Consider the following 24201-nt stretch of genomic DNA (forward strand, 5'->3'; position numbering starts at 1 on the left):
CCAGCAGCGGGCGAGGAGGCGGCTGTTCCCCGCGGGGCCCTGCCCGCAGCTCCTTCTGCAGGGGCCGAGGCGGGAGCAGCGAGCGGGCAGGGGACGAGGGGCGGGCGGGCGAGGCGGGGGGCAGCCGGCGGGGCGGGGGGTGGGAAGTAACAGCCAGGGGAGCGCGAACCAGCCGGGGACCCCCGCACCTGCCCAGGACGGGAGCGCACGGTGGGGGGGGGAACCCCAAACCACCCCCCCCATCGGCCCCAACGCTGCCCCAGCTCCCTGCAGGCACTGGGGCAAAGCCCCCTACCCCGGGGCACCCATCCAGCAGCGAGACCCCATGCACCAGCCCAGCCCGCTGCACCGGAGCCCCCAAACCGCAGCCCTTGGGATGGGCCCCGCCGTGGCCCCTGCACCCCCCTCGGCAGCGGCTCTGCCCTTTGCAGGGGAAGGGGGGGTCCCCTCTTGCTTGTCAAGCACGGGGGCTCATGCTGGCTGCCCCCCAGCCGGTGGGCACGGGGAGGGGGCTGGTGTGGGGGGCACCCTCCCTTGCAGCTAGCGAACCGCCAGCCCCCCCAAGGTCTTGGCGGGAGGAAAGGCCAGGGGGGTCTGTAACAGCCGGGGAAGGGGAGAGAGTCTGCACGTCCAGTGGATTCAGAGGAAAGGGTTGAGCCCCCCCGGAGCAGACGGCGGGGCCGGGGGGCCGCTCAGCGGCAGTAAAGGCTGCGGCAAGTTGCTGGGGAGTTCGGGGAAGGCGCCGGCCTGGGGGAAGGCACTGGCGGAGGCAGGGAGGGCGGCAGCGGCGGCGGGGACGCTGCTGAGGGGCAGCGGCAGGGATGCGCTGTAGGTCATGGAGTTGGCGGGGAGGCCCGCGGGCAGCCCGGGCACCGGTGAGCTGGTCCGCATCTGGTTGAGCGTTGGCTTGGGCTGTTCGGCGAGGCTGAAGGGGTTGGTGGGGGATGGCGTGCTCAGACCTAGAGAGGAGAGGATGGGACACGTCAAGGCAGCCGTGCTGTCCCCAGCCCTCCTCCTCCTCCCCCAAACACCACTCTGCCAGTGGAGCCCCCGGCCGGCAGCCGGTACTGGCACCTACCCGACAGAAAGGGGTTGCGCGTCTTGGAAGCCGGCGCAGGTGCGACCAGGGAGTCCAGGTTGACCAGAGAGGAGGCGGCAGGGCCGAGGAAGGCCTCGGGGGTTTTACAGTCCTTCCGCTCCTTGCCGGATTCGGGCAGGGAATCGGCCAGGTTGGTGAGGTCAAAGCTCTTCGCCCCATCCTGCCTGGTGCCGGGGAACAGGTCGCCGAAGGGGTCCAGCTCTGGGGCGAGGGAGGGAGACGAGTCGCGTGAGCCAGCTGGGAGACACCGAAGGTGACGGCGTGCCCCCGTCACTGCCCAGGGTGGCTAACAGCACATCTCGCCCCGGGTCAAAGCTCGATGCGGTGTGGCTCAGGCTGCGGCATGGCGTGCCCAAGCTCCCCCTGAGCCACCGCGGGCTGCTGGGCAGCCCCAGCCCACGGCATGCACGGCTGCAGGTGGGAAAAAGCTTTGGCCACACCAGTGAGCAGCCGCACGCAGCTGGAGCTGCCTCCCTGCAAACGGGCAGGGACAGGTCACCGTCCCCACCTGCCCGAATCGGCCCCCGCCTGCTCCCCCGGCTCTTACCGACGGGGCTGTTGGACTTGGCGGAGGAGGGCAGCTGCGAGGGCTCCTGCTCTGGCGGCTCGGCTGGCTCGGGCGGCTTTGCAAACAGGTCGAAAGCGTCCCCCCCTGGAGCTGGGGGAAGAGGTGAGACTCGAGGAGGGGAGCAAGCGGGGAGGTGAGAGGCAGATGTATGGGCAGGGGAGAGGCAGGGGTGGCTGCCTGCAAGGAGACAGAGAGGAGGGCGTGCGGCAAGGGGATGCGGGGCTGGGGGTCGGGAACAGGCACTGGCCCGGGGGCTGAGATGAGCCAGACCGTCAGGGGGGTGACGCCAACCCAGGCAGCCCCCACGCTACCCGCAGCCATCCCCCCGCAGCAGGCAGGTCCTTTCCCAGCCCCAGTGGGGACAGGCAGAGGGGACAGGTCTGTGGGAATGCTCTAACAGCCATTGCTGGCCCCCAGGCCGGATTCTGCTCTCCTCCCCAGGGACCAAAGCTGAAGGCAGCACACGCAGGACCTCTGTGGGGCCGGAGGAAGCACCAAGGAGGAACCGAGAGTGGCACTGAGCTCTGAAACACAGACTGCTCCTCCAACTGCTTCCCTGTCTGCAACACGGCACCTGCGAGCAGCAACCGTCCCGTCCCGGCAGAGCACGTAGGGCCAGTTTGGGGGGAGCACACAACAGGTATCACGGGGGACACACACCATCGCCCCACTGCTGGAACAGTGTGGCAGCTGTTATCCACTCCCACAGGAGGGCTCTGTTAACTGTGACATGTTAATTAAAGCAGCCTATTATGTACAGAGATAAAGCCTAAAAGTTCCTTGAAGTCTTCAGGACACCGAGGGGTGAGCAGAGGTCCCGCTGTAGGGCAGGAGAGCGGGGAGGGGTGTTTGCAGAGCTGGCTGTGGGAGGAAGGGGGGGGCACCCGGGATGCCCACTCGCAGGAGGGCAGCGATGGCCAGCACTGCCCGCAGTCCCCAGCAAAGCCGAAACGCCGATCGAGCCTCTTACCAGGGTTAGGAGGTTGGTCAGCCACAGCAGCCCACGGGTCGGCAGCTGGCGTAGAACCAGAGACCTGGGCGGGGGGGGACGCCGTCACCCAGGGGTCCGCAGGAGGGAAGCCAGAAGACAAGGGTGCCTTGCCCCAAGGGTCCGAGGCTGCAGTGGTGCCGGGGGGGAAATCCCAGGGCCCAGAGGAGGTTTGCTGGGACAAGGCGCTCGCCTGGGAGAGGGGCTCCCCGCCGGCGGCTGGGACAGGCACCCAGGGGTCAGGCGCACCCGCCCAGGCAGAGGCTGCCGGCTCCACTTTGGGTTTCATATCTGAAAGAAGAAGGGAAGCTGTGGAAGAGGGGAACAGTGCAGGGCATGGAGGGATGCTGAGCGGTGGGGATGTGCCCAGGGGACCAGAGCTTCGAGTAGCGCTGCCTGAGCCTGCAACGGATGAAGCGAGAAGCAAGAAGTCCTTACAGTTGAGCTCCTGGGAACTGGGGAGGGACAGAGGCATGGGAGAGGTTTCTGCCACTGTGCCAAGCTTTGGCAGCCTGCGAGTTGCCCTCACCTGGCATATCCCACGGGTCGGCAGACGTGTGGCTGGAGGGGGCTGGCGCCGGCCCGAATATATCTGCCAGCTCCAGGATAGAGGACTGCAAACAGAAAGGGAATAAAGAGGTGAGGGAAGCCCAGGGCAGACGTGCAGGATTGCCCCGGAGCCCAAGGCTGGCTGTGTGGGCATCCAGACCCCCAGGGCCGTACCTGGCTTTTCTTCATCTTATCTTCTTCCTCCTCTTCCTCCTTGCTCTGGGCAGTCTCCTCCATGGATCTCTGCAGCAGGGAGTTCTCCCCTTGCCAAGCCCTCACCTCCTGTGGGGACAAGGGACGGGGCCCGTGAGCTCAGCAGCCCTGCAGCCAGCACCTTCTCCAGGGGACAGACCCAGCACAGGAGCTGCCACCGCATGCCCGAAAAGTCCCAGCATCCGAGCAGATGGCTCCTCTGGGGCCGAGCCCACTGGGAGAATGGTCAGCAGACAGCCCGGAGTGGCGAAAGCAAAGCAGGTGCTGGAGCGAGGCGGCATTTCGGGCTCCAGCGCCCCAGAGAGAAGCCCAAGTGCAAGGAGAGAGGAGCACCCGGGGCTGCGGGGCACAGGTACCTTCTCGTGCTCCTCTTTGCTCAGTGCAAGCGCTAGCTGCAATTGCCTTTCTTCGTCTGTACTGGAAATTGGAGGAAGTGGCTTCTGCCAACAGAGGAAATTGGGTGACATTTCAGCTTGCCCTCAGCTCACGGGGCTGCTCAGAGGTCCCCGTCCTTGCCACCACCTCTCCTGCCTGCACAGCACGTCTGTGCCCATCCAGCCAGCTTTGCCTGCGGACCCCCAGCCCGGTGCCCCTACACTCTCGAACCGGCTCCCGCTCTCCACTGCAGCCACTGTCCCAGCTCCTTCCCCTACCCCATCACTGGCCGCTGCATCTAGGCTGGGATGACCCAGCCAGCAGCTCCCCCAGGAGGTTTTCAGGGACTCTGATGCAGTCGGTGGAGGAGAAGAGATCGATTAGGTGTTCCCTTGCCCAAGTGTTTGTGACACTGACTGGCCTTGGTTCGGGAATCCCGCCTGGCCCAGCTCTGCTGGGGGAGAAGCACCCAGACCTGAGGCAGATTTTGGGGAGAAGCTGTCCCCGTACTGCCACGACAGCCCTGCTCGCCACCCTGTGACGCTCATCCAGCAGCATGGGCCCAGCCGGGGCTGGGAACGGGGACCCCAGTGGGCGTGGGGGTGTGTACACGCCTGTACTAGCGTGTGCGACTGTGCACATGTGTGCACAGCCCAGATGGACTCCAACAGGCAACGCTTTCAAGAGTGTGTTCCTGCAGCACTCATTGCAGCAGCGTGTGGAAACTATAAATACTCCAATTCCAGGACAGAAATAGGGATATACGCTCTGCTCCATCTCCAAAGAGCTTCCACCAGGCAGGGAGATGGGCAGCAGCAAGCGCTGTCCCTGAAGCACATCCCCTGCCCCGGCAGGGCTGAGTTCACGGTGCTCGGTGCCAGCCCCGGGGGGATGCCCTCCAGCCCACGCACGCAGCCCTTCGGTCACCACGTCCCTCTGACTTTGTGTACCCGGCTGTACCCGCGTGCTCCGCACAGGCCGTGCCAGCCGGAGGCAATCTCAGCCGGTGCGCAAATAAGCCACCCTCGGTGGAAAAGGGGCCGTGGCCAGCAGATAGGAGAGGGGACAGCCCTGGGGGAGGTTTCGCGGTTGGGGACAGCAGCTAGCTGGCTGCCTGCATCCCTGCTCGGCTCCTCCTGGCGCTGTTTTCCAGCACTGCTTCTAGCCCGGTTTGAAAGGACCAGCCGGTGGGAGGGAGCACCCGGCCCCACCGAGTCCCCAGCCCGGGGATGCTGCTGGCCCCCCACCCTCCAGGCAAACCACAGTGCCGGGGGCGAGGTGTCGCCTCCCAAAACCTCTGCGAGAAGGCAAGAGAAATGAAGGAGCTTAGTCCAGAAGGCCTCGGCAGAAAAGGGCAGCCAGGTTCAGGGGGGGTCGTGGTGAATCCAGAAGACACACACCCCCCCCAAGTTCACCCTGGAGCCTGGGAGGCTGGATGTGTCTCAGGCTGGTGCTGTACGAGGATGGGGAGCAGGGACAGGCCGTGCCTCTATCTGCCTGCTGGCGACTTTGGATGCTGGGCACAGCGTGAGCAGCCCGGTGCGGTTGCAGGTGCATGCACCAGCCTCGGGCAGCCCCCAAAATTCTCTCTCCTCCCAGAGAAATGACCCACCATGTCCACAGACAAGGCACGGTGCAGGGAGATGCCGGGCCGCGCGCGCCCCGGGGCAGGCAGAGCCACCCTACCTTCTCCGCCTCCTCCCGACTCATGGCCAGCGCAAGCTGCAGCTGCAGCTCCTCCTCGCCCGTCGTCTGGGGCCTCGCTTGCTCCAAGTCAGAGGCGAACCGTGGGGATGAGGATGATGCTGGGAGATGAAAGAGGAAAAGTGAAAGGAGCAACATTAGGATGGGGGTATTTTGGGGAGCACGTCAGCAGCCTCCCCTTGGCCTCCATCCCAATGCCCGCAGCTCCGCAGCGTGCCTTCCCCAAGGGATGTAGCCCCTGACTAGAGCTCCCCACCACGAAGCAGCCGTGGGGCAGGCTCAGGGCACCGCCAGCTGCCACCGTTGTTGGGGTTCACCACTGGCCCAGCCAAACCTCTGCCCATGGCACAGGATAGAGTCGGGCTTCACTGCCATCCCCCCAAAAGGTGGAGGGGAGCGACAGGCACCAGGCAGGTGCAAGCTGAGTGCAATGCCCACCTCCACCCCACGGTGAGCCCAAGCGAGCAGCGAGCCCCACGAGCGAGCCCCCAGACCCCGCTGGCAGCACTCACAGTTAAAGGAGGAGGGCGAGCCCCGCGCCCGGCCGTAGTCTTCGCCGTAGGGTGACGTGCGGCGGCCGTAGGTGACCTGGTGGCTGCCGCTGCCCATGCCCTCGAGGGCCATGCGCTCCTTGGTCTGCAGCGCGTGCGCCCGCTCCTGCTTCAGCCGCTCTTCATCCTTCAGCAGCGCCATCACCTGCTTCACCTTCTCCCGGATGTTGATGCCCTGGTCCTTGCCGTCACGGTCCACGTACTGGAAGTCCTTCAGTGTCTGGATGGTGTAGAGGTTCTCCCGGCACTGGTGGGTCACCTTCTCAGAGCCGGTTTTGATGAGGTAGTCCAGGAGCGTGAGGGCTTTATAGACGTGACGCCAGTTCTTGCCGCTGTCATTCAGCCGCCGCCAGATCATGCCCATGACCTCGGCGAAGGCCACCGTGTTGAAGGTGAGGTCGGCGATCTCCGACATCAGGGAGCTGGGGGGTCCCCAGGGATCATTGGAGGTGGCCTCCCGCACCTTGATCTCTGCCTCCGAGTAGTTGTGCACGATGTTTTTCACCTGCCGGCGCAGCGCCGAGGTCGTCATGGCTGTGGGGTGCTGGAGACCCGCCGGCGGCAGGAGAAGGGATGAGCGCTCACGGTCACAGCCTCACCGGTGCCTGCAGCAGGGAACAGGGACAGAGACCTCAGCATCGCCGCAGCCACCAAGACCCAACCCCAGAGCCCCTGGCTGGCACCTGGGACACTTCTCAAGGTAGAAGCGCCCATCATCAGGGCATCAGGTGCACCCTGCCGGGCTGCCACCGCTCGCCAACCCAAAGACACGCAGGATGTTCAAGGGGAAAAAAAAAATCTCATAGCAAGCTGATACCCAGCACCACAGAGCCGCCAAGAGATTTGGCTCCAGATTCAGCAACATTTGGAGGAGATTTTACCCTACACTTCTGCTTCTAAAAGTAACCACCTGAAAATGGTAGCTCCCTCCTCCAGATGCCGGCTGCCTCAGCCTCACCATCCTGGCAAAGCTTGTTTCAGGCCCCCCAGCCCTCACACCAGCCAAGGGCTCCCCTGTACCCCCAGATGCACTATCGGTGGCTGCACACAGCCCCGCTCGCCCCAGCCATTGCCCCAAGGCTCTCAGTGCCATCGAGGACGCGTCGTGCAAAACCAAAACCCTGCCATGACTCAGAGCCCGCCACCACTTACCAGCGCTGGCAGCCACTCGGGTGGGTTTTCCCAGCAAACTCGATAATTTTGCTTCTGCAAGAGGCTGCGGGTACAGAAGCGCGTGCTGATGCGGGGTTGCGAATTCAGGATGCTATCCTGCAGCGCCAGGTCAGCGAGCGGGATGGATAACACAACCGCCCCCCCTCTTCGAAAACCCCTGAGCTGCCTGAGCCTTCTCTGTGCCCGGACCCGGGGCGGCAGGGGCTGGCGCGGACCGGAGCTGCCCCGGTACCTCCCCAGCAGGCAGCGCCCATCCTTGGGACACACTGCGCCCGACGGGGATGCAAAATCACGCGGGTCAGTCTGGACCCATCTTTACGTGAGCCCATCACCACTCTGTCCCCTACTCCAAGCTAGCCCTAATCCTCACCTTCTCCCTGCATGGAGGGAAGACACCGTTTACCCTTGTTTTATCAGAGGGCTAAGCAAAGCCGGGGGCAGAGGCTGCCTGGAGCTGCCTTGCCCTCAGCAGGGCTGAACCGCAGGGCTGGGGAGCCGGGCTGCTCCCAGAGCTCCCACTGCCGCTGCAACAAAACTCACTGGCAATGTTAGATAAGGCCTGCGGGCAGAGGGATATCTCCCCCCGCACAGCCGTGCCTGCGGATAGCGATTACCGGTGTCCACCCCACCACCCACCTCGGGTCCCAGTACCTTCTGGTCCGCAGCCCCACGCCGCGTCCAGCCCCCTCCCGGCTCGGGACACCAGTCCCTCCCGCTGGAGCTGGGCCGGAGCCGTGCCGACGTGCCCACGAGCCACGCACGGCACCTGCCACGCTCCCGTGCAACCCGTGCGACCGGTCCGGCACCTCTTGCTCCTATGGGCCAGCAGCCGGGAGCCCCACGGCTCTGCCGGCGACGTCCCCCGTGAGTCAGAGAGGAGCCTGGCACCGCCACGCTTGCGGGCAGCCAAAGTTTCTCCTGAGACGCTTCCCCGTATCGACTCCCTTTCGCAATGCAGCCCGTCACCGTGGCCTTTGGATCCCGGCAGGAGAGCCCGTGGTGTGGATGGCTGCACCGTTGCCCGCCTGGTGTGGAAACGCCTTCGGGACAAGGGCAGCCACGCAGCAAAGTCCTCCAGGACTCGGCTCTGCGCTCTGCTATCTCCAGGCAGGAGATAAAGTCGCGTTTTCCAAAGGTGCCACCGGCCCGGCAAACACCGGTACAGTCCCTCCTGCCTCCAACAGGTCCCCTGGCAGGACAAACCCCAGGTCGAGCGTGACGGGCTCCAGCACCGCTCGTCCCAGCCGGAGACCTGATCCCAGCTGGACTTTGCCCACCACGAGATGGCCTGGAAAGTCTGCGTGGGAAGAGATGGGAAGCAGGGGCTGGGGCAGGGGTGAGAGGAGCGTGGCCCTGGCTGGAGCGCTGCCAGCGGTGCTAAAAGCAGCGGGGTTTATCGAACACAATATTCCCCCCCCCTCCCCGGAATATAAAGGGAGTGAAACAGAAGCTGTGCGGGAGATAAGGCAGCAGCAGCACCCGGCAGCTCATATGGAATTACTGCAGTGACCTTGAGCAAGAGGCTGCCAGGTGGGAGAAGGACGGACGGGTGCGGGGACAGGTCCCCATCGCCCCGCGGCCCGGCGCAGTGGACTGCGGAGGCAAAGCGGGGGGGTGGGAGGGGGCGAGGAGGAATAACATGGAGGGGAGCAGGAGGGGATGGGGGGAAGGAGGAGAGGGCAGAGGGGCCAGACGAGAGGAGGAGGAGGAGGAGGAAGGCGGGGGGGGGGGGATTAAAGCCTCGCTCCATCCCTAATCAGGTGCGGGGCTGGGAGAAACAGCGCCCGACATGGAGGGAGCGGCAGGGAAACGCTCCCGGCAGAGCCCTCGGCCCCGCCGCCGGCTCCCGGGGGGCCGCACCGCACCTTCCGCGGGGCCCCGGCGCTCCGAGCCCGGCCCGAGAGGCACCGCGCCACCGAGCTGCCTGCCGGGGCCCGGCATCCCCCGGCCCGCGGTGCTCCGGCGTCCAGAACCTTCCTCCTCCTTCTCCTCCTCCTCCACCCCCCCCTTTCCTCTTCCTCTTCCTCTTCCTCCTCCTCCTCCCCCCGCAGCCCGGCTGCCGAGGGGCGCGCAGTCCCGCTTACCTGCGCGGAGCGGAGCGCGGCCCCGCCGTGCCGGTGCCGGTGCCGGTGCGAGCGGGCTGGAGGCGGCCGCAGCCCGCCCGCTGTCTGCTGCGCGCCGCCGAGTTGCCGGGCTGGCTGGGCAGGTCCCGGCGGCAGGTCCCGGCTTAACCCCTTCGGGGCCGCCCGAGCCCCGGCCCGGCTCCCGCCCGGGCACCGGCAGAGGCGCTCAGCTGCCCCCCCCCCCCCCCGGCCCCCCCGGTGCGGTGCGGTGCGGTGCAGCGCGGTGCGGTGCGGTACCGGCCGCGGGGGATGCGGCGCCGAGCCCCTGCCCATGCGGGAGGCGGGGATGCTGCAAATGCTCAGTCACTGCCCCTCGCTGGCAGGCAGCCAGGCGCTGCTTGCTGCTGCTGCATGCTTTGCTTTATTTATTATTTTTTTTCCTTCCCCCATTATTTTTAGACAGAAATCAGCATCCTCGGGCTCGGAAGCAGCTCCGAGGGATGCCGACCCTCCCCACTCCACCCCACCCCCAGTAATGCAGCTCCCTCTCTGGCACCCAAGGCCACGGTTGCAATTTGGGTGTGTTAATTTTTTTTTAAATTTTTTTTTTTTTGCCGGGATCTAAATTTGGAGCAGATTCTTCCCCTCCTCTGAACAGCTCCCAGAGCCTGGCTGGGGGAGAGAAGGAGGCATCAGATGACATGACAAAATAAGTCATGTCTCTCGATCCTTTCAATACCACCCCCTCTCTCCCGGCCTCTGCCTTCCATTTTAATCACTGTCAGGCCTTCAAGTATTATGGATATATATAATCTTTTTAATATCACTTGCATTTTCCATAATGGAAAGCATCTCCTGTGCACCGAGACATTCTGGAGCAGGAACGTGCCGGCCTGCCGATGGTCCCACCGTGCAAAGCGTGGAGCTGAGATTCATCTTGCCCCAGGCCCCAGCTCTGAAGGTCCTGCCTTGGGTGGCAGGGAGAAGGCAGGGGGGAGGCCGCGTGCCTCCCAGGGCTTTGCAGATCTCATCAGCCTGACTTTCCCAAGAAGCTCTGGCCGTGGAAGCTCAATGCACATCTAGTCCCACTCTTGGCTGCAGCCTCCACCATCCAAACCATCCTCCAGGTCAACCTGGAGAGCACCCTAGCTCAGGTGGTGGGAGGCATTCTTCGTGGCTGCCTGAGAGCCAGGCCTTCCTCCTCCTCTGCTCCCAACACCCAAGCTGGCTGCTCACCCAGACCCCTCTGCATTGAGAAGGTGCTGTCATGTCACCTTCTGCTTGCAGCATTTTCCTGGAATCCCCCTTCCCAGCCTCTCTAATAGTTACGGTGTCTTCAGGCCCTGACTCACACGATGGGTTTGGTATGCCACTCCCAAGGCCAGGAAGGTCGCTCACCTCTGTTATTTAGCAAACACAACACAAATTATTAACACTAATACAAATAATGCTCACAGTTGGGAGAAGAGAAAGGATACTCTCCTTGCCTGGCTGCTAGGACTTGGCATTACAGGGACAGGAGCATCCACACGTCCTTCAGAACCCTGAAGGTGCCTGCTCTAATGGCAGAACCCCCATCTCCCACCAGGGCTGTCAACGAGGGTATGTATTTCCAAAGGTGTTCTGTGGAAGCCAGCTCTGGAACTGCAGTGGAGTTAGTCATGTAACTTCCACAAATCAATGCAAAAGAAAAAAAGCAGCTGGCTCAGAACACGCTGCAGCAGCCAGACAGCAGAGTATCGCACTCGGTCCAGCACATCCCTTCCCGTGTGCTACTCGTCCCTTGTTGACACTCTTGTCCAAGGCTGTAAGAGGCATTGGCAATAGTTATGACAAAAAAGTAGACTACACACAGCATTCAGGTTTGTTCTCCTTTGCAGAAGTTCTTACGCTACCCACCTGCCCTGGGCCACCAGGCTCCTCCCATGGAAGGGAAGGAAAGACCAGTGTGGAACATTCTTCCACGGTACACAACTAACATGGAACTCCATCTACCTGTTTTCGTATTAACCAGTTTTCCTGTGACTAGAGGTAATACATGGAGCTATAGGCTGGAGGCACGGATCTCGTGAATGGGCGTTGCCATGTTTTAAGGTAAAGATACCAAATAAAAGTATTCCTGCCTCTGAGACAATCACGTTGCCTCTATAATGTGCAGACTCCCTCTTGTCTAGAAACAGATGGCTCAAGCTGTTTGAGTTGGGCATATTCGCAAGCTGATAATCATCTCCAGGGAGGCAGGAGCTATTGTCAGAGCCTGTGAGACACACCCCAACTTCAGGCCTTTTTCCTTCTAATTCTCAAAATGTTGCTGAAATTCTCACTACAGGAATGCTGAGCAGAGACATTCCCTTTGTGGGTTCCTGCCTGCTAAGCCAGAAGAGGCTCCTGGCTTCCACAGAAGCCAAAGTGCTTCCCCGCACCCTGCTAAGAGAAAGCACCTCAAAACATGAGGGGTCTCACCAAGCCAGCCAAAAAAATAAGCTGCACTTTGCCGTGGTGCTGCCAGGAGCCAGAGACAGCACACGAGTTGAAGTGAGAACGCAAAAGAACACAATGCTGCGGAAGGAACAGTTATTTTACACTAGGTGCAGCTCCAGGACGCGTGTCAGCACGGCTGCCAATGTAAAAGAGCACGTGCCTGAGGCACACACGCCTGGTGCCACTGCACAGTGATGTACAGAAGTTCTAACAGCAATACTCAGCGTGGATCTGCTGCCTGAGAACCCCAAAGGTATCATAAACCTCAATTAATAATCTACACTGATGTCATTTCTCTACAGGGCCAAAGCCTTTCTGGGGAATGCCATCCAGCTGCTTAACAGGAAGATGGCATTTTACTGACATACGCCAGGTCAATAATGGGATGGATTTTTCTCAGTTACTGTCCTGGTACTTGGGCTCATGAGTACAAGGGACACTCTGCCCACTCACCTGCCAGCCAAGCAAGATCGAGAAACAAGGAATAAGACATATCTCATGTTGACTGGCACCTTTCAATTCTTCCATAGCAGAAGTGCCAGTATTTTCTAGTCTTAACGATTTCTGAGGCTGTGATATTTCTTGCCTTGTCTCTTCTTGGCAAGCGATCATCTGTAGAAGTAACAGATGATCTAGCAATAGTCTCGCATAACAGCATGTCAGAAAAGAGGCAGCCCAGTATTTGTAACCACTGCATCACTTCAGAAAGAAGAATCTCCACTTGATCTGTGTAAATATGGTTTTATTTATTTTTTAAAAGCAATTCTATTTCTAGTTACAAAGGGCTTCGCTCTCCCACTTTAGAGCACCTTTTTTCTTTAGTTCCTCAAATAAAGAAACCATTTTGCTCACCATTGAATCCAGCAGCCCGTAAACCTGCAGCAGAAATTAACAGAAGATAGTTGCAGTGAAAACACATGAAGTAATGCTGATGACAAGACTGACAGACAGAGAGACGGTCTCTCACGCAGGAGCACATTAACGTATGGGCACGCACACAACCACATAAAAGTGGCTGCCTGCTAACAGAGCTTAGCTCTAGTAATAACTTCTCTGGCTGTGAAGTGTGTTTAACATTATCCGAGATACAATTAATTCTGCTGATCCCTCAAGAGTCCACAAGCATGCTAAAGACATCCCAGATAGAAATCCCGCATGTGGCTATGCGACGGCTGGATTTATGTTAACGGATTCCAGGCTGGAATAAAGGACATCCTACTTTGTATTTCACACTTACCTTGCTACAGAATTACAGATGTACGTTTGTCAGCCTTCCGAGTTTAACAAAACACTTACCTCTCCACCTAAGCTTCAATGCAAGCTTACAAGCAAATAACAAAATAAAAACAAAGATATAAGCTTTGGTCAGACTTACTTCAATATAAAGTTTTTCCTGGTATGTCCCAAACAGAACAGGGTCCACCTGCTCCTGAGGAGGTTCTACTCCATCTGTAGCTACAGCTTCCATGGGCTGTGCTCCCTCTTTCACCTCCTGCGATGAAGTGGAAGATTTCAGCTTTTTCTCATCTCTTACTTTTAACTTTCTGCTGCTTGGATGTTCCTATTCAGGGACAGACACACACAAAAAGTGTCATAGGTCATTACACCTTTCAGATTGTTACAAGATGCACCTCTTTCACTGGGTTGGAAATCAGCTCAAACTCAGGACACACAACCTCAGAATGGATCACAATCTCCCCAGCACTTCGGTTTCAACAAGCATCCCAACACATACCTCTTTCCCTGCCGTCTTTGTTGTTCTTTTTTTGCCTTCTTTATCCTTACGACCAAATGACCTACTCTCTTCTTTCTTAATGGTTATTCTGTCTTCCTTTCCTCCTTTTGCAGGTTGCTTTACTTCCACTACAAAAGAAAGAATTTAAATTATCCAAAAGCAACATCTTCACATCCAGAAAGACAAGCCCACTGCACTTATGCAAGGGAAGTATATTACTTTTGCAATGTATTTCCCTCTTTTCATTAATCTGAGCTGTACTGCACTGAAAAACAATGCTGTGAAGAGTACTTTGTTTAAATAAGAACAGGTCTCAGACGTGTATCAGAACAAGCCTGTAAGACAGCTAATAGTGAGATAAGGTTTTCTGGGTTAGTCTGTGTGAAAACCATGGCTACATCTAGCTAAATTAAAAGGCTTATTTGCGCAGGGTTTTTTTAACGATGCCAAACCACAGATCACAATTAGTATCGCACAACCTGCCATTTTTTCTGATGCATTTTCCTATAAAAGCTTTGAGGGGGAACTGCTGAAACTTCCATTTCAGTTGAAATTCAGCACGTTTTCTGGATTTCCAACAGTCCACAGAAACCAGCTGCTGTGCTAAAACTGCCGTTTACCTGCTTCCTCTGGAACAACGTCTACATAGGTGTCCTTCTCAGGCAAGCCAAGCAGGGATCTCAGCTTCAGAGAGTGACTCACCAGACCATCAATTGTTTCACGCCACAGCTGGAGACTGAGAAAAGTATCCAAATCAGAAGGGAGAGAGTACAGCAATCGCCATCTCATTGTACCTTGTGCCCAGGAGTGAAGGCACCTTAGAGCCGAGAGCTGCTTTGTCCAACTAAACCAATAAAATAGCACCCACCATCTGAAAATCAGTGCAGAGGGAAGCTAAATTACTTTCCTCATGTTAGAATCCTCTGAGGTCTCAACAGTTTGCAAATCAATGGACTCATATAGAGCCATAAATATTACTGTGAAACTACGTCTCCTGCTCTTCAACATAAAACATGTTGGCAAATCAGCATCGACCTGCTGTGTTTACCAAAAGGAATCTGTGTCCTTCTAATTTAGAAGCAACTAGAAGCTGTTGATATGTTTACAGTCTGAAAGCTTGAGCAAAGAACAGAGAGACTATATGAGGGAGGATACAGTTATCTGAGTAAAAGGGTACAGAAAATTACCCAAAGGTTTCATAAATACAGACTAGAATAATCCTGTCAGAAATAATCTTGTATACTCCCCAAAATTCCATGAATTTGACATTCTAAACCTATCTTCAGGAAAAAAAAAGAAAAAAAAAGCATTTGGGTCCTAGACAGCTGCTACAATTAATCTATAAAAAAAACAGTGTAAAGACGACTTCTAGACCTCATAGAATTATCTGCACTCTGAATCACAACGCTTGCAACAGAGCTTGCTAAGGCTGTTGATCACAGGATGCATTTACAAGCTTTATCTTGCAAAGGTAACGCACCAGGTTTGATATAAAAGGTCTGACTGAGCCGGCCTCTGTTCAACACACAGCTCCAGTGCTGCCTCATTGAGCTGGGCCAGTGCTGCTTCTCGCTGCTCCTCCTCGGGGATTGACTTTATAGCCTGATGTGAGACAAAACACAGGGTTTATGGAGCGTGCCTCAGTCTTTGTTCTCAATCATCTGGACCCTGAGCTCAATGGAGCACACCACGGCTCTCTTCCCACTCTGAAAGCAGTTGCACTGGGCACTTACACACCCACGTGTGGCCTCCTATATGGCTGGGATTTGGCCAAGGTGCACACGCAACGCAAGATCTGGGGAGCAATCCCAGACCGCCCCAGTAAGCCCCTTTGCAACTTCATAGGTATGCTGCAGAACGGGGATTCTAGCAAGCTAGAAGACTTCGAAGTAAAGATTACTTGTAAAAGCAGCAGAGAGGTTTCCAAGAGTTTCCACAGAAAAACTGTGCTGGCAGAATCCAAACCACTCTCGCTTTAATCTAGGGAGGCCTGTACTTTATCCACAGCCTGTGATGAGAGCCCCCTTAGTGCTCTGATGAATAGGAAGGTCTCTCCAAGGAGAGGAGCCCTTGGGGAAGCCACAGGAGGCTGTAGGATTAGCTTGCCCCCCGCATTCAGTCCTGGGATGACAGAAAGCTAAATGGGGGAAGAGCTTAAAATATCTATGACATTGTGTGGTTCTCTTTTCTTCTTCACACAACAGCCCTCAAAGCCTCTCTCGGGAATCTCTACAAGAGCGCTGAGGGTGTGGTCAGCAGAGCTGAAGTGCTTTTCTGCGACACACATCACAAATCGTCTCTAACTTGCAGCACATTGGAAGTAGACCTTTGGGTGGGCTGACGTTGGGGTCGGCCAGGCTATTTGTAGGGAAAATGAAGATGCCATCAGCTTGTCATAGCACTAGGCAGAACAGGGGTGACCACCTGCTTAAAGTCGTCGAAGGAGAGGTTCCACCCTGATGGGCCTGGTTCTTCATCCTCCACATTCATCATTTGACTTGGAGCCTCCTTGAGTGTGTTCTTCCAAGCTGGCACCTCTGTGGCGCTGCTCTGAGCGGGGAGAGCCTCCGAGGTACTCTCCAGGCACTGCACGTCCTCCACAGTGCTCTTCTGGCCCGAGGGCACCTTCTCCTCAAAGGCTGAAGGAACAGTCATGTGCTGTCTCCATAGTTCATGCAGCTGCTTTACCACACGATGCTGATAATGCAACTGTGATAAAAGGGAAAAGGTAAATAGTGAAGTGAGCTATGCCTTTCCCCTGCAAACCTAATTGTTAAAGCCACCATGGCAGCCTACACCACCTCCAGAAAACCCAGGGATGCACCAGTCCCACGGGTCTTCCCTCCCTGCTTTCAGTTGTGCAGCCCATCAAATAGCAAACTTCACCTTGGGATTCTTCTGGTGGAATAACTCTTCCTCGGTTGCACAGGCACCCACAGGAGATGGAGTGCGCTCTGGGGTGCGAATTCGGACAAGAAGTTCTTTCAGACTCTCTTCTACTATCGTAGCACCTTCTTGAGCAGCCAGGTCACTCTGAGGCACCACAACAAGAATAACACGTGTGAGTCCCTGTTCCATGCACTGACACACAAACAAATTCACACCCACGCTAGTAACCACATGTATACGTTATATATAGGGTTACAAGGACAAGAATAACTGCAAACCCTGCCAAGCAGAGCAATACTTACAACAGCTTTTCAAATAAACCCTACAAATCCTCCCACAAACTATACTTTTCAAAGTATAGTGTAATTTTCAATTTATACCTTCACTGATACCATAGTGTACAACACATAATCCCATCCCCACTAAGTAACTAATGAAATTCATCACCAACAGAAAATTCATTCTTTAAAGGACCAGTGCGAACAGTTAAGGAGACACAATCATGTCTTTATTAACAACATTACAACAGACTGCAGAGATCTTCCATTTTCTTTAGCAAACCTGCTCAAGTATGCAGAGATGTTCTGTAAATAAATAATCATCTCTCTCTCAGCCCTAATTGCAGAGCAATAAAAATACCATGTCATTCACTCCCACCCTTATCCTCTATTTGCATATTAAGTTCAAAGCTCGCAGTTACCCAGTTACATGCTTGGTTACCTCCAGTTTCTCTCGGAGGTCAGCCAATTTATCCTCGTACACAGAAATTCCCCAAAGGGTCACCTGCAGCAGAGCTCCTCCTAATAATAGAGGATGTGTCCTAAATTCCCAGGACTCGCTGAAAATGCCTGCTCTTTCTGACTTGAAAAGAAAGGAAAACTTCCTAGTTTCCCCAGGCAAAATTACACCTGAAATGAGAGAGAAAAATGCATCGGTCTGCAAGAAACCACCTGGTTAACTTGACCCTTTTCCAACCCCATACCAAGTGTCCTTATCTCCGCATGAGACTCCCCATAGTTTATCTGGTTGTCACACTTCATCCAGCTATTTTTCTCCTTCCAGATTTACTTTCAGTCACCATATTACCGAACTGGTGTTATTTCCACTGCACGCTCCTTTTACAGCAAGCTCAGTACTCTCTTTGGCAGATTACGCCCAGTTTTCCATCAGAAAATGATTCAATTCAACATTCCATCCATTTACATTCAGCGTAGGAGCAACCTCCTGTCCTTTAAGTCCCACAAAAGGGATCTGCCTCGCACACCTCTTTTGGTGTGAGTCAGCTCTGATGCCCAGAGTGGCTTCCTAAGGAGAATCACCCAGCAGGCTTGCTCTGCCATTAGTCAGACTCCACATCTCCTAACTCCTGAATACGTCCTCTCTGGTCTATATACAAAGGTCTTAGAGATCAGCAGCTCTCATACCTGGTCTGGTATCAAAGTAAAAACACTGCATCCTCTTCCCCTCAGTTTCTCTGGAGGGGATCTGCTGGGGGAGCCTCATCCAGTTATACCAGATGGCAGCTGTGCCATCATTGCTCACCGTCAGGGAGCTTTCAGCTTTCTCACCAGCCAAAGTCTCAAAGGTGAGCCGGGCAGCAATGCCAATTTCATCCTACAAGGAAGAGGAAAAAGACAAAGATAACAATTTCTACTCTGTCTGGCAGGATTTATCTTGCCTGAAGTCATATCGCAAATACAAGGTTGAGCCTTGGTAGCAGAACTTGTAAGGCAGGTCCAATGAAGTGGCCATAATACAGAGACCGCCTGGGAACCTGAGCTTCACACCACAGAGCAACCCCTTCTGTTTCTAGATCTCTCCGGAGCAAACATAGGGATACTCTATTATGCTCAGAATAAATCCCTCATTCTTTGGCCTGGGAGTGACACTCATTGTACAGCTGTGACTTGAGAACTCAAGCAGGCTTAGCTAGACTAAACAATAAAAAGCACACAATTACCCTGCAAGAAGTGGTGCAGTTGATCCAACGAGCAGGCTGGCCACAGAAATCTAAAGATGGACCCAGTACTGCTTCTGGAACCGCATCGGGGTAGTCCCTTACGGAGTCACTGCTAAAGAAAACAAAAGCCAGCATGTTTGTGGAGTGAAACTCACTTTCAGAGAGGGGAGAACCAGGGGTGATTTACAAGACCCTATAAGAAATAATCCCAACTAATGCTTTTCCACACAGTCACCTCTTTAGGGACAGAGCCCTGCAGATGTGGTAAACTCCAGCTAGCTACTTGTCACCATCAAGGACAGGACAGCCAGAATATTAAAGAATGATAGCTGCCAATGGGTACATGACTGAATAAGGAGAAGAGGCCCTCGGGTTGTGCCCATTACAGATGGACGGGACAGGGAAAAAAGGCAGATTAAGGATGGAAATGGAAGGCTGGAAAGAGACAAGCAGATGGAGGTAATTTAGAGCAGAATCCCCACCCTGCCTAACGTAACTTCTGGAGCCACACAGAGGGAAGACTGGAGGAAACACCTAAAAAAAAAAAAACCCCAACCCAAAACTTAGTCTGATTCTTGCTCCTTAGGCACAAGGCCCCAAGGCACAAAGGAACTGCTTGATTCCTAAATCTGGTGATTATAATATTAGAATATGCATTTTCTTGTCCCCGGTGGAGAGTCCTCTCCATTCTGGATAAGAACTGCTGAGGATACCTTTACAGACTGGTGGTACAGACCCAAAATTCTTTATTTCTGCCACAAAGTAAAACTCACAGGGTCTCAGACTCTTCAGAAGTGGTGGAATGTGGAAAAGGCTCTGTTGAGACAGACGTGAAAGGCTGTCCTTTACCGATCACCTCCAGTCCATCCAGATCCTGGACACACAAAAAAATAACCAACTCACAATTTCTCTTTTTATATAGAAAGGAATTTAAAATACCAGACAAATGTACCAAGTCAAGCAAAGTGCAGTTGAGATATCTTGCTCCTAGGATGGTTTTTAGATGCATCCAATGAATGTTCAAGAGACACAGGAATACACCAGTTCTGGGTCTCCCAAGAATCCTAGATGCCTGCATTCCCCAATACAAACGATGCATGGATGGGAAAAGTCTCCTTTCACACACGTTTCTCATCCCCAGAGCCAAGTTTCAAGAAAAAAAAGGTGAGGATTGTTCAGTTTTTAGAACAGGGGGCTACCTGCCTTCAGGAAATTATTATTAAATTATCATTAATCAAAGCCCTACACCAGTACTTGGCAGGTTTTTTATTGCCTAGGTCTTAGCAGCTGCATGCTGCTGGTTCAGGGTCCTATTCTGAGGCTCCTATAGACCACTCCATCCAACACTTTGCGAGGCCAGAGAACTCTTTCATGGGTGTGAACCTTTGGAAATGTGGGAACTTCCAAGAAAAGTACTGAGGGACTAAGTTTTAGATTCCTAATGCTTTTTCAGATCCAGTTCTTGGCAATTGTATGTTATTCTACAGCATCTGACAAGATACAAGAGATGAAAAGAATGTCCTTGCTCCTCTATTCTTACCGGCTTATAAAAATCTAGCTCCTCTAGGATAGACTTCAGCTCCTGCCGTCGATGTTTCAGGAAAAGACTCTTATCCCAGGTTAGATGGAAAGGGATCCTCTTTGGAGACTTCAGACCTGTATGGGAAATACCCATACAGGAGCTCACTGTCTGCATACCCACATGCCTATTAGTTTCACTCTGGTCTCATGGTGTTTTAAAGAGGAGGTCCAACAGATGACCAGGAAGTAGCTTGTGCTGCACTTATCAGAAGGGACAACTACAATGCGAGTCTCCATACTCGCAGGAGTCACCGTTTCATTCTCCCTCCACACTTGTAACCCATTTATGGGGGATCACCTCTCTGTGACACTCCCTTACCCGTTTCCCTCCAGACAGTGTGGGGTTTCCCCACATGAGTGACTGGCTCTGGGTAGCCACGTTCTCTCTGAGTCAGCGTCATCGTCAGGCCAGTGAGCTCATCTCCAATATGCTCAGGCTGGCTCCAGAACTCGCTTCCTCTTCGGTAGCCCTAGGGCAGAAAACAAGGCTCTGACACTTTCAGCCAATACAGCTGCCTGCTATTTTCACAGGGACTAGAAGCTAAAAAAAAGAAAAAAGGGGGGGGTGGTGTCTAACTCTGCTTATACGAACATTTTAAAAGTCTATAAATTATCATGTTCTACAGCCAAAATTTCTATCAGGCTGCTGTCAAAGACAAAAGAACTTTCTTCTATCAAGTGCTACATGAAGGTTGAATGGTATTAAAATAATGCCTCACACAAATGCAAATTCTTTGATAGTGCTATAAATGTAAAAAAAAATAATTTTAATATAGGATACTCCCATAATCCTCCTGACTTACCCATACCCCTTTCTCCATGGCAATCACTAAAATTCAAGCCTGCAGCTAGCAGGTCTTTCTGTCCCTGGAAAAGCAATAGCAGCACACTCCCATGCCACTTCCCAGTGCATGACAGTCTTTGGTGAAAATCAAGAAATGGCACTTGCCCATGTACAGCAGTTCGTTAGCAAGGAGCCAAAGCACACCACCACTTTCCTCTGACTGGTACAGATAGCACAGTTCATGTTTTTATTTTTAAAGTCACTGAAAGTTCTGCTTGCACGGTAGGCTGAAAGACTTAGAGTGGCTTTGATAAATATCTAATGACAGATCTTCACAGATATTACTCATAGCACCAGCGTCTTAACTCTTTCACAAGAGGAGAGCGATCAGGATGCAGAGGAAGTGGGCCTCTCACCTTTCCAGGAAACAGGGCAGGGAGACTCCGGTCAATGAGGTCACGTTCTTCCTGGATTTGCCTGTAATCCTCCGAGACGCTCATCAGCAATTCATTCTCTGGCCTCTGAAGAATTTCTATAAAGGAGGAACATCAAATCATGAGTGCTGCGCTTTTGGGCATACCCTTTACCTATCGTTCACGTGTAACCCCCTTACATTGTCCCCCATCAAAACCACTGTCCGTCTCCCAGCCAGAGCCTCCAGCTCACCTCCCCACAGCACCCACTGGCACCAGCAGCACGGTGAGCTCTGAGAACACTGAAGCAGACTGCGACAGCAAGAGGATTAACCTCAGTGAGCTATGACCATTCCAGTTTGTTGTGGTGCCATCACACTGCCCCATCTGCACACAGAATTTCAAAGAACAAGGCCTCAGCTTTTCTCACCTCCTAAATATCTCTCCTGCTTTTTCCTGATTGCCATATTACGGTGCCAGTTCTGAAGAGCTTTGTGCTCTGCTAGGGGACTCTGAGGAACCTTTTTCTTCTTCTCTTCTCCATACTCCTCTTTTAAAGCTGCTGCAGTAATATCTTGATGAGAAACCTCAATAAAATCTGCTATCTGAAGAGAAAGGAAATGTTAAATTAACCGTTTATGGACACACGGCCACAACAATGAGAATGGAGGAGAAAAGAATTCTTCAGATTGACAGTACTTTTACCTGACCATTCTGAAGGTAACAAAACCAGGGTACTAGGAACACACTGAGAAACAATGGAAGGATTTATCTGAGTAATTAAGACTCCAGCAATGGCATTGCTGCAACACCAGCTCTTCCCTTGTGAGCCTGACGCCATCAGCAGAAGCACGTATGGAAGAGGAAGCCTCTGTAATTCGTCCCTCCATGACCTCCTCCTGCACACAGGACTTGAAAACCTGCTGGTGCAGTTTCTCTGAAGGCAAGCCCTCCTCCAGAGGATGACAAGGCTGGGAAAACCACACCTCAGGCCTGACCTGCTCCTGATAGGTGCTGGAAAGCATCGAAAGGTACTGTAGGCACTGCACTCCACCTCCAGAAAAGTGACACACAGCAGCATTTTTGTAACTTTACAAACCAACCTGATTGTTTCCTCTGGCCAAGGCTTCCATCTTGAACTCCTGGAGACTTCCCAAAATATGATGGGGGAGAATCTTTTCACAGCCATCACCAAACAGTCCTGGTCCTACAACACACACACACAAAAACCCCAATCCCAGAGTCACTAAAGCTAGGCTTAGCAAAACCAAAATCCAAAGGTAAGATGTGAAGTTTAACCCTACCAGAAAAAGTCAGCGGTTCCCTGGGTGCCTTTGGGAAAGCAGGATATGCTACAAGGAGATGTGCCGTCTTCTTTGTCTCTTTGGGTTGATATTTTCGAACGAGGTATTTCCTCCTAACTGGAATTCTCCCAGCATCATGGGGAAGGCGTGGAGCATGGAGCTTCAGAAAATAAACAGTCGCAGTGCAAATAGGTATGTACTGACTCACCTGCATTCTGTCTGAGCCTTCTAGGATACACAGAGAAGTCACATCAGTACAGGTTGTTCCTGCCCTAAGAGGCACGTTACACGACCGTGGAGATACCAGCTTAGTTACTGCACTACTCTTCTGGACCCTGCTTCATAATTGGGGCAGGGAAAAGAGTTTTAAATCACTTTCCCAATAGTTTTCTGCTGTGTCACTCGGTGGCAAATGCTGCCACTCACACAATTTGACCCGAGTTTTGGAAGGGAAGTGGTAATATTACTAAACAACTTCTACGTCTTATTAGGCTAGAAGTTGGAAATGTAATTTTGAAAGGGCACGTCTTATCTTTCCATTAGAAAAGATTGCATAAGGACCGATAATCCTTTACTTTTAGCAACTGAGCCTGACAATCTGACAAGTCATAAAAAGCAGGACAGAAAAAAATGGAATGAGAACTGAACTCCAAGAGTGGGTTTTAGTTTCAGTAAATGGGCAAGACCCTCTGTTAAACACACAAAATAAAAGGAAAGTGTCAGCTCTTTCCATCAGTAAAAATACATACTTTCTCCAGGTCCTCCACCTTAATTGCAAGTGCCTGGATGTCATCTCCTTGCAGGACACATGAAACAGGCTCAGGCTCTTCTGCAATTGTTGAGGAGGACAGTTCATGTGTCTTTTCTTTCTTGTCTGAAAAAAAGATGAAGAGACCTTCTCTTCAGTCTCCCAAGGAAACCCCATCTTCCTCTTTCAGCCTGGTTGTTAAATTTCCAGCTGAATTATGTTTGGGTTTTCACAAAACAATTAGATTCAGCATCTCTTAAAACTGGAAAACATCAAACTATGAGAAGCTACAAGGACCAAAGCGGGTCACTAGGATTCAACTGTCTCACACTTTATTCTAGATGAGAGACAATGGATGATATAAACACAGCCTGCGCTTCCCGCAGGTAGAACAACAAATTCCTGGGAAGTTTCCTACTCCAGGAGCAGGCACGAGCGCACAGCCTCCCTACACGCCTGCCCCACGCTCACCGAACACAGCTCCGATAGCAAGCCATTAGATTTTCAGGAGCTCCTAAAGAGCAAAATAGCTCTTAAATAGCAAAACCGCCGGTGAGCCAGGCGCAGGGCAGCGCTCCCCGGCCCAGGCCGCAGCTGAGGCACCCCACAGGGGTTTGGTTCTCCCCGTAACCTTAACCTGCAAGTCTCTCCAGCTGGGACTGGCTCCTCGACACGCGTGGCATTACGTGGCCTTTCCAGGTCAAAAAAGAAAAAGAACAACAATAAAAGCGGGGTCGCTGCGTGGGGAAGGGGCTGATCCCGACGGCTTCAGTGAACTGCTCGGAAGCGGCGGGGAAGCCCAGGCCGGGCGAGGACGGACGGCTCTGGCCGCACCGAGGACACGACCCAGGCCCGGGGCCAGGCCGCCAGCCGCCGCTGCCCGGCCGTTGGGCCGTACCCGTGGGGGGCCGGGCCCGTTGGGCCGTACCCGTGGGGGGCCGGGCCCGTTGGGCCGTACCGGTGGGGGGCCGGGCCGGGCCCCCAGCAGCACCGCCGCGTCCCGCCGCCCCGCTCCGCGCCCGG

General features: G+C 54.3%; 2 protein-coding genes across 7 annotated transcripts; both read right to left on the minus strand.

Moving 5' to 3' along the window:
* Positions 1–123: 123 nt before the first annotated feature.
* Positions 124–9518, minus strand: EPN3 (epsin 3). 4 transcript variants are annotated; one of them, XM_075770791.1, is made up of 11 exons: positions 9305–9518; positions 7200–7263; positions 6009–6652; positions 5479–5597; positions 3774–3857; positions 3379–3486; positions 3185–3269; positions 2638–2946; positions 1647–1757; positions 1079–1300; positions 124–959 (listed from the first exon to the last, which is right to left on the minus strand). In XM_075770791.1, the coding sequence occupies exons 3-11, from the start codon at positions 6577–6579 to the stop codon at positions 640–642; spliced, it is 1929 nt and encodes a 642-aa protein (XP_075626906.1). In that variant the 5' UTR covers positions 6580–6652; positions 7200–7263; positions 9305–9518; the 3' UTR covers positions 124–639. The 4 variants fall into 4 exon arrangements, with proteins under 4 accessions (XP_075626906.1, XP_075626909.1, XP_075626908.1 ...); XM_075770794.1 differs by lacking the exon at positions 9305–9518 and adding an exon at positions 7872–8386; XM_075770793.1 differs by lacking the exon at positions 7200–7263.
* Positions 9519–12492: 2974 nt separating this feature from the next.
* On the minus strand, positions 12493–24075 carry MYCBPAP (MYCBP associated protein). 3 transcript variants are annotated; one of them, XM_075770789.1, is made up of 19 exons: positions 23816–24075; positions 23180–23304; positions 22431–22590; positions 22230–22333; positions 21557–21731; positions 21130–21245; positions 20249–20399; positions 19889–20004; positions 19122–19222; positions 18349–18457; positions 17813–18002; positions 17109–17296; positions 16386–16532; positions 15924–16208; positions 14980–15101; positions 14120–14235; positions 13500–13627; positions 13140–13325; positions 12493–12640 (listed from the first exon to the last, which is right to left on the minus strand). In XM_075770789.1, the coding sequence occupies exons 1-19, from the start codon at positions 23859–23861 to the stop codon at positions 12536–12538; spliced, it is 2670 nt and encodes an 889-aa protein (XP_075626904.1). In that variant the 5' UTR covers positions 23862–24075; the 3' UTR covers positions 12493–12535. The 3 variants fall into 3 exon arrangements, with proteins under 3 accessions (XP_075626904.1, XP_075626903.1, XP_075626902.1); XM_075770788.1 differs by having other exon boundaries at positions 13494–13627; XM_075770787.1 differs by having other exon boundaries at positions 13494–13627; positions 18349–18460.
* Between the last annotated feature and the right edge of the window lie 126 nt (positions 24076–24201).

The sequence above is a fragment of the Balearica regulorum genome, chromosome 18 (genome assembly GCF_011004875.1).
Source record: "Balearica regulorum gibbericeps isolate bBalReg1 chromosome 18, bBalReg1.pri, whole genome shotgun sequence".
Classification (NCBI taxonomy): Eukaryota; Metazoa; Chordata; class Aves; order Gruiformes; family Gruidae; genus Balearica; species Balearica regulorum.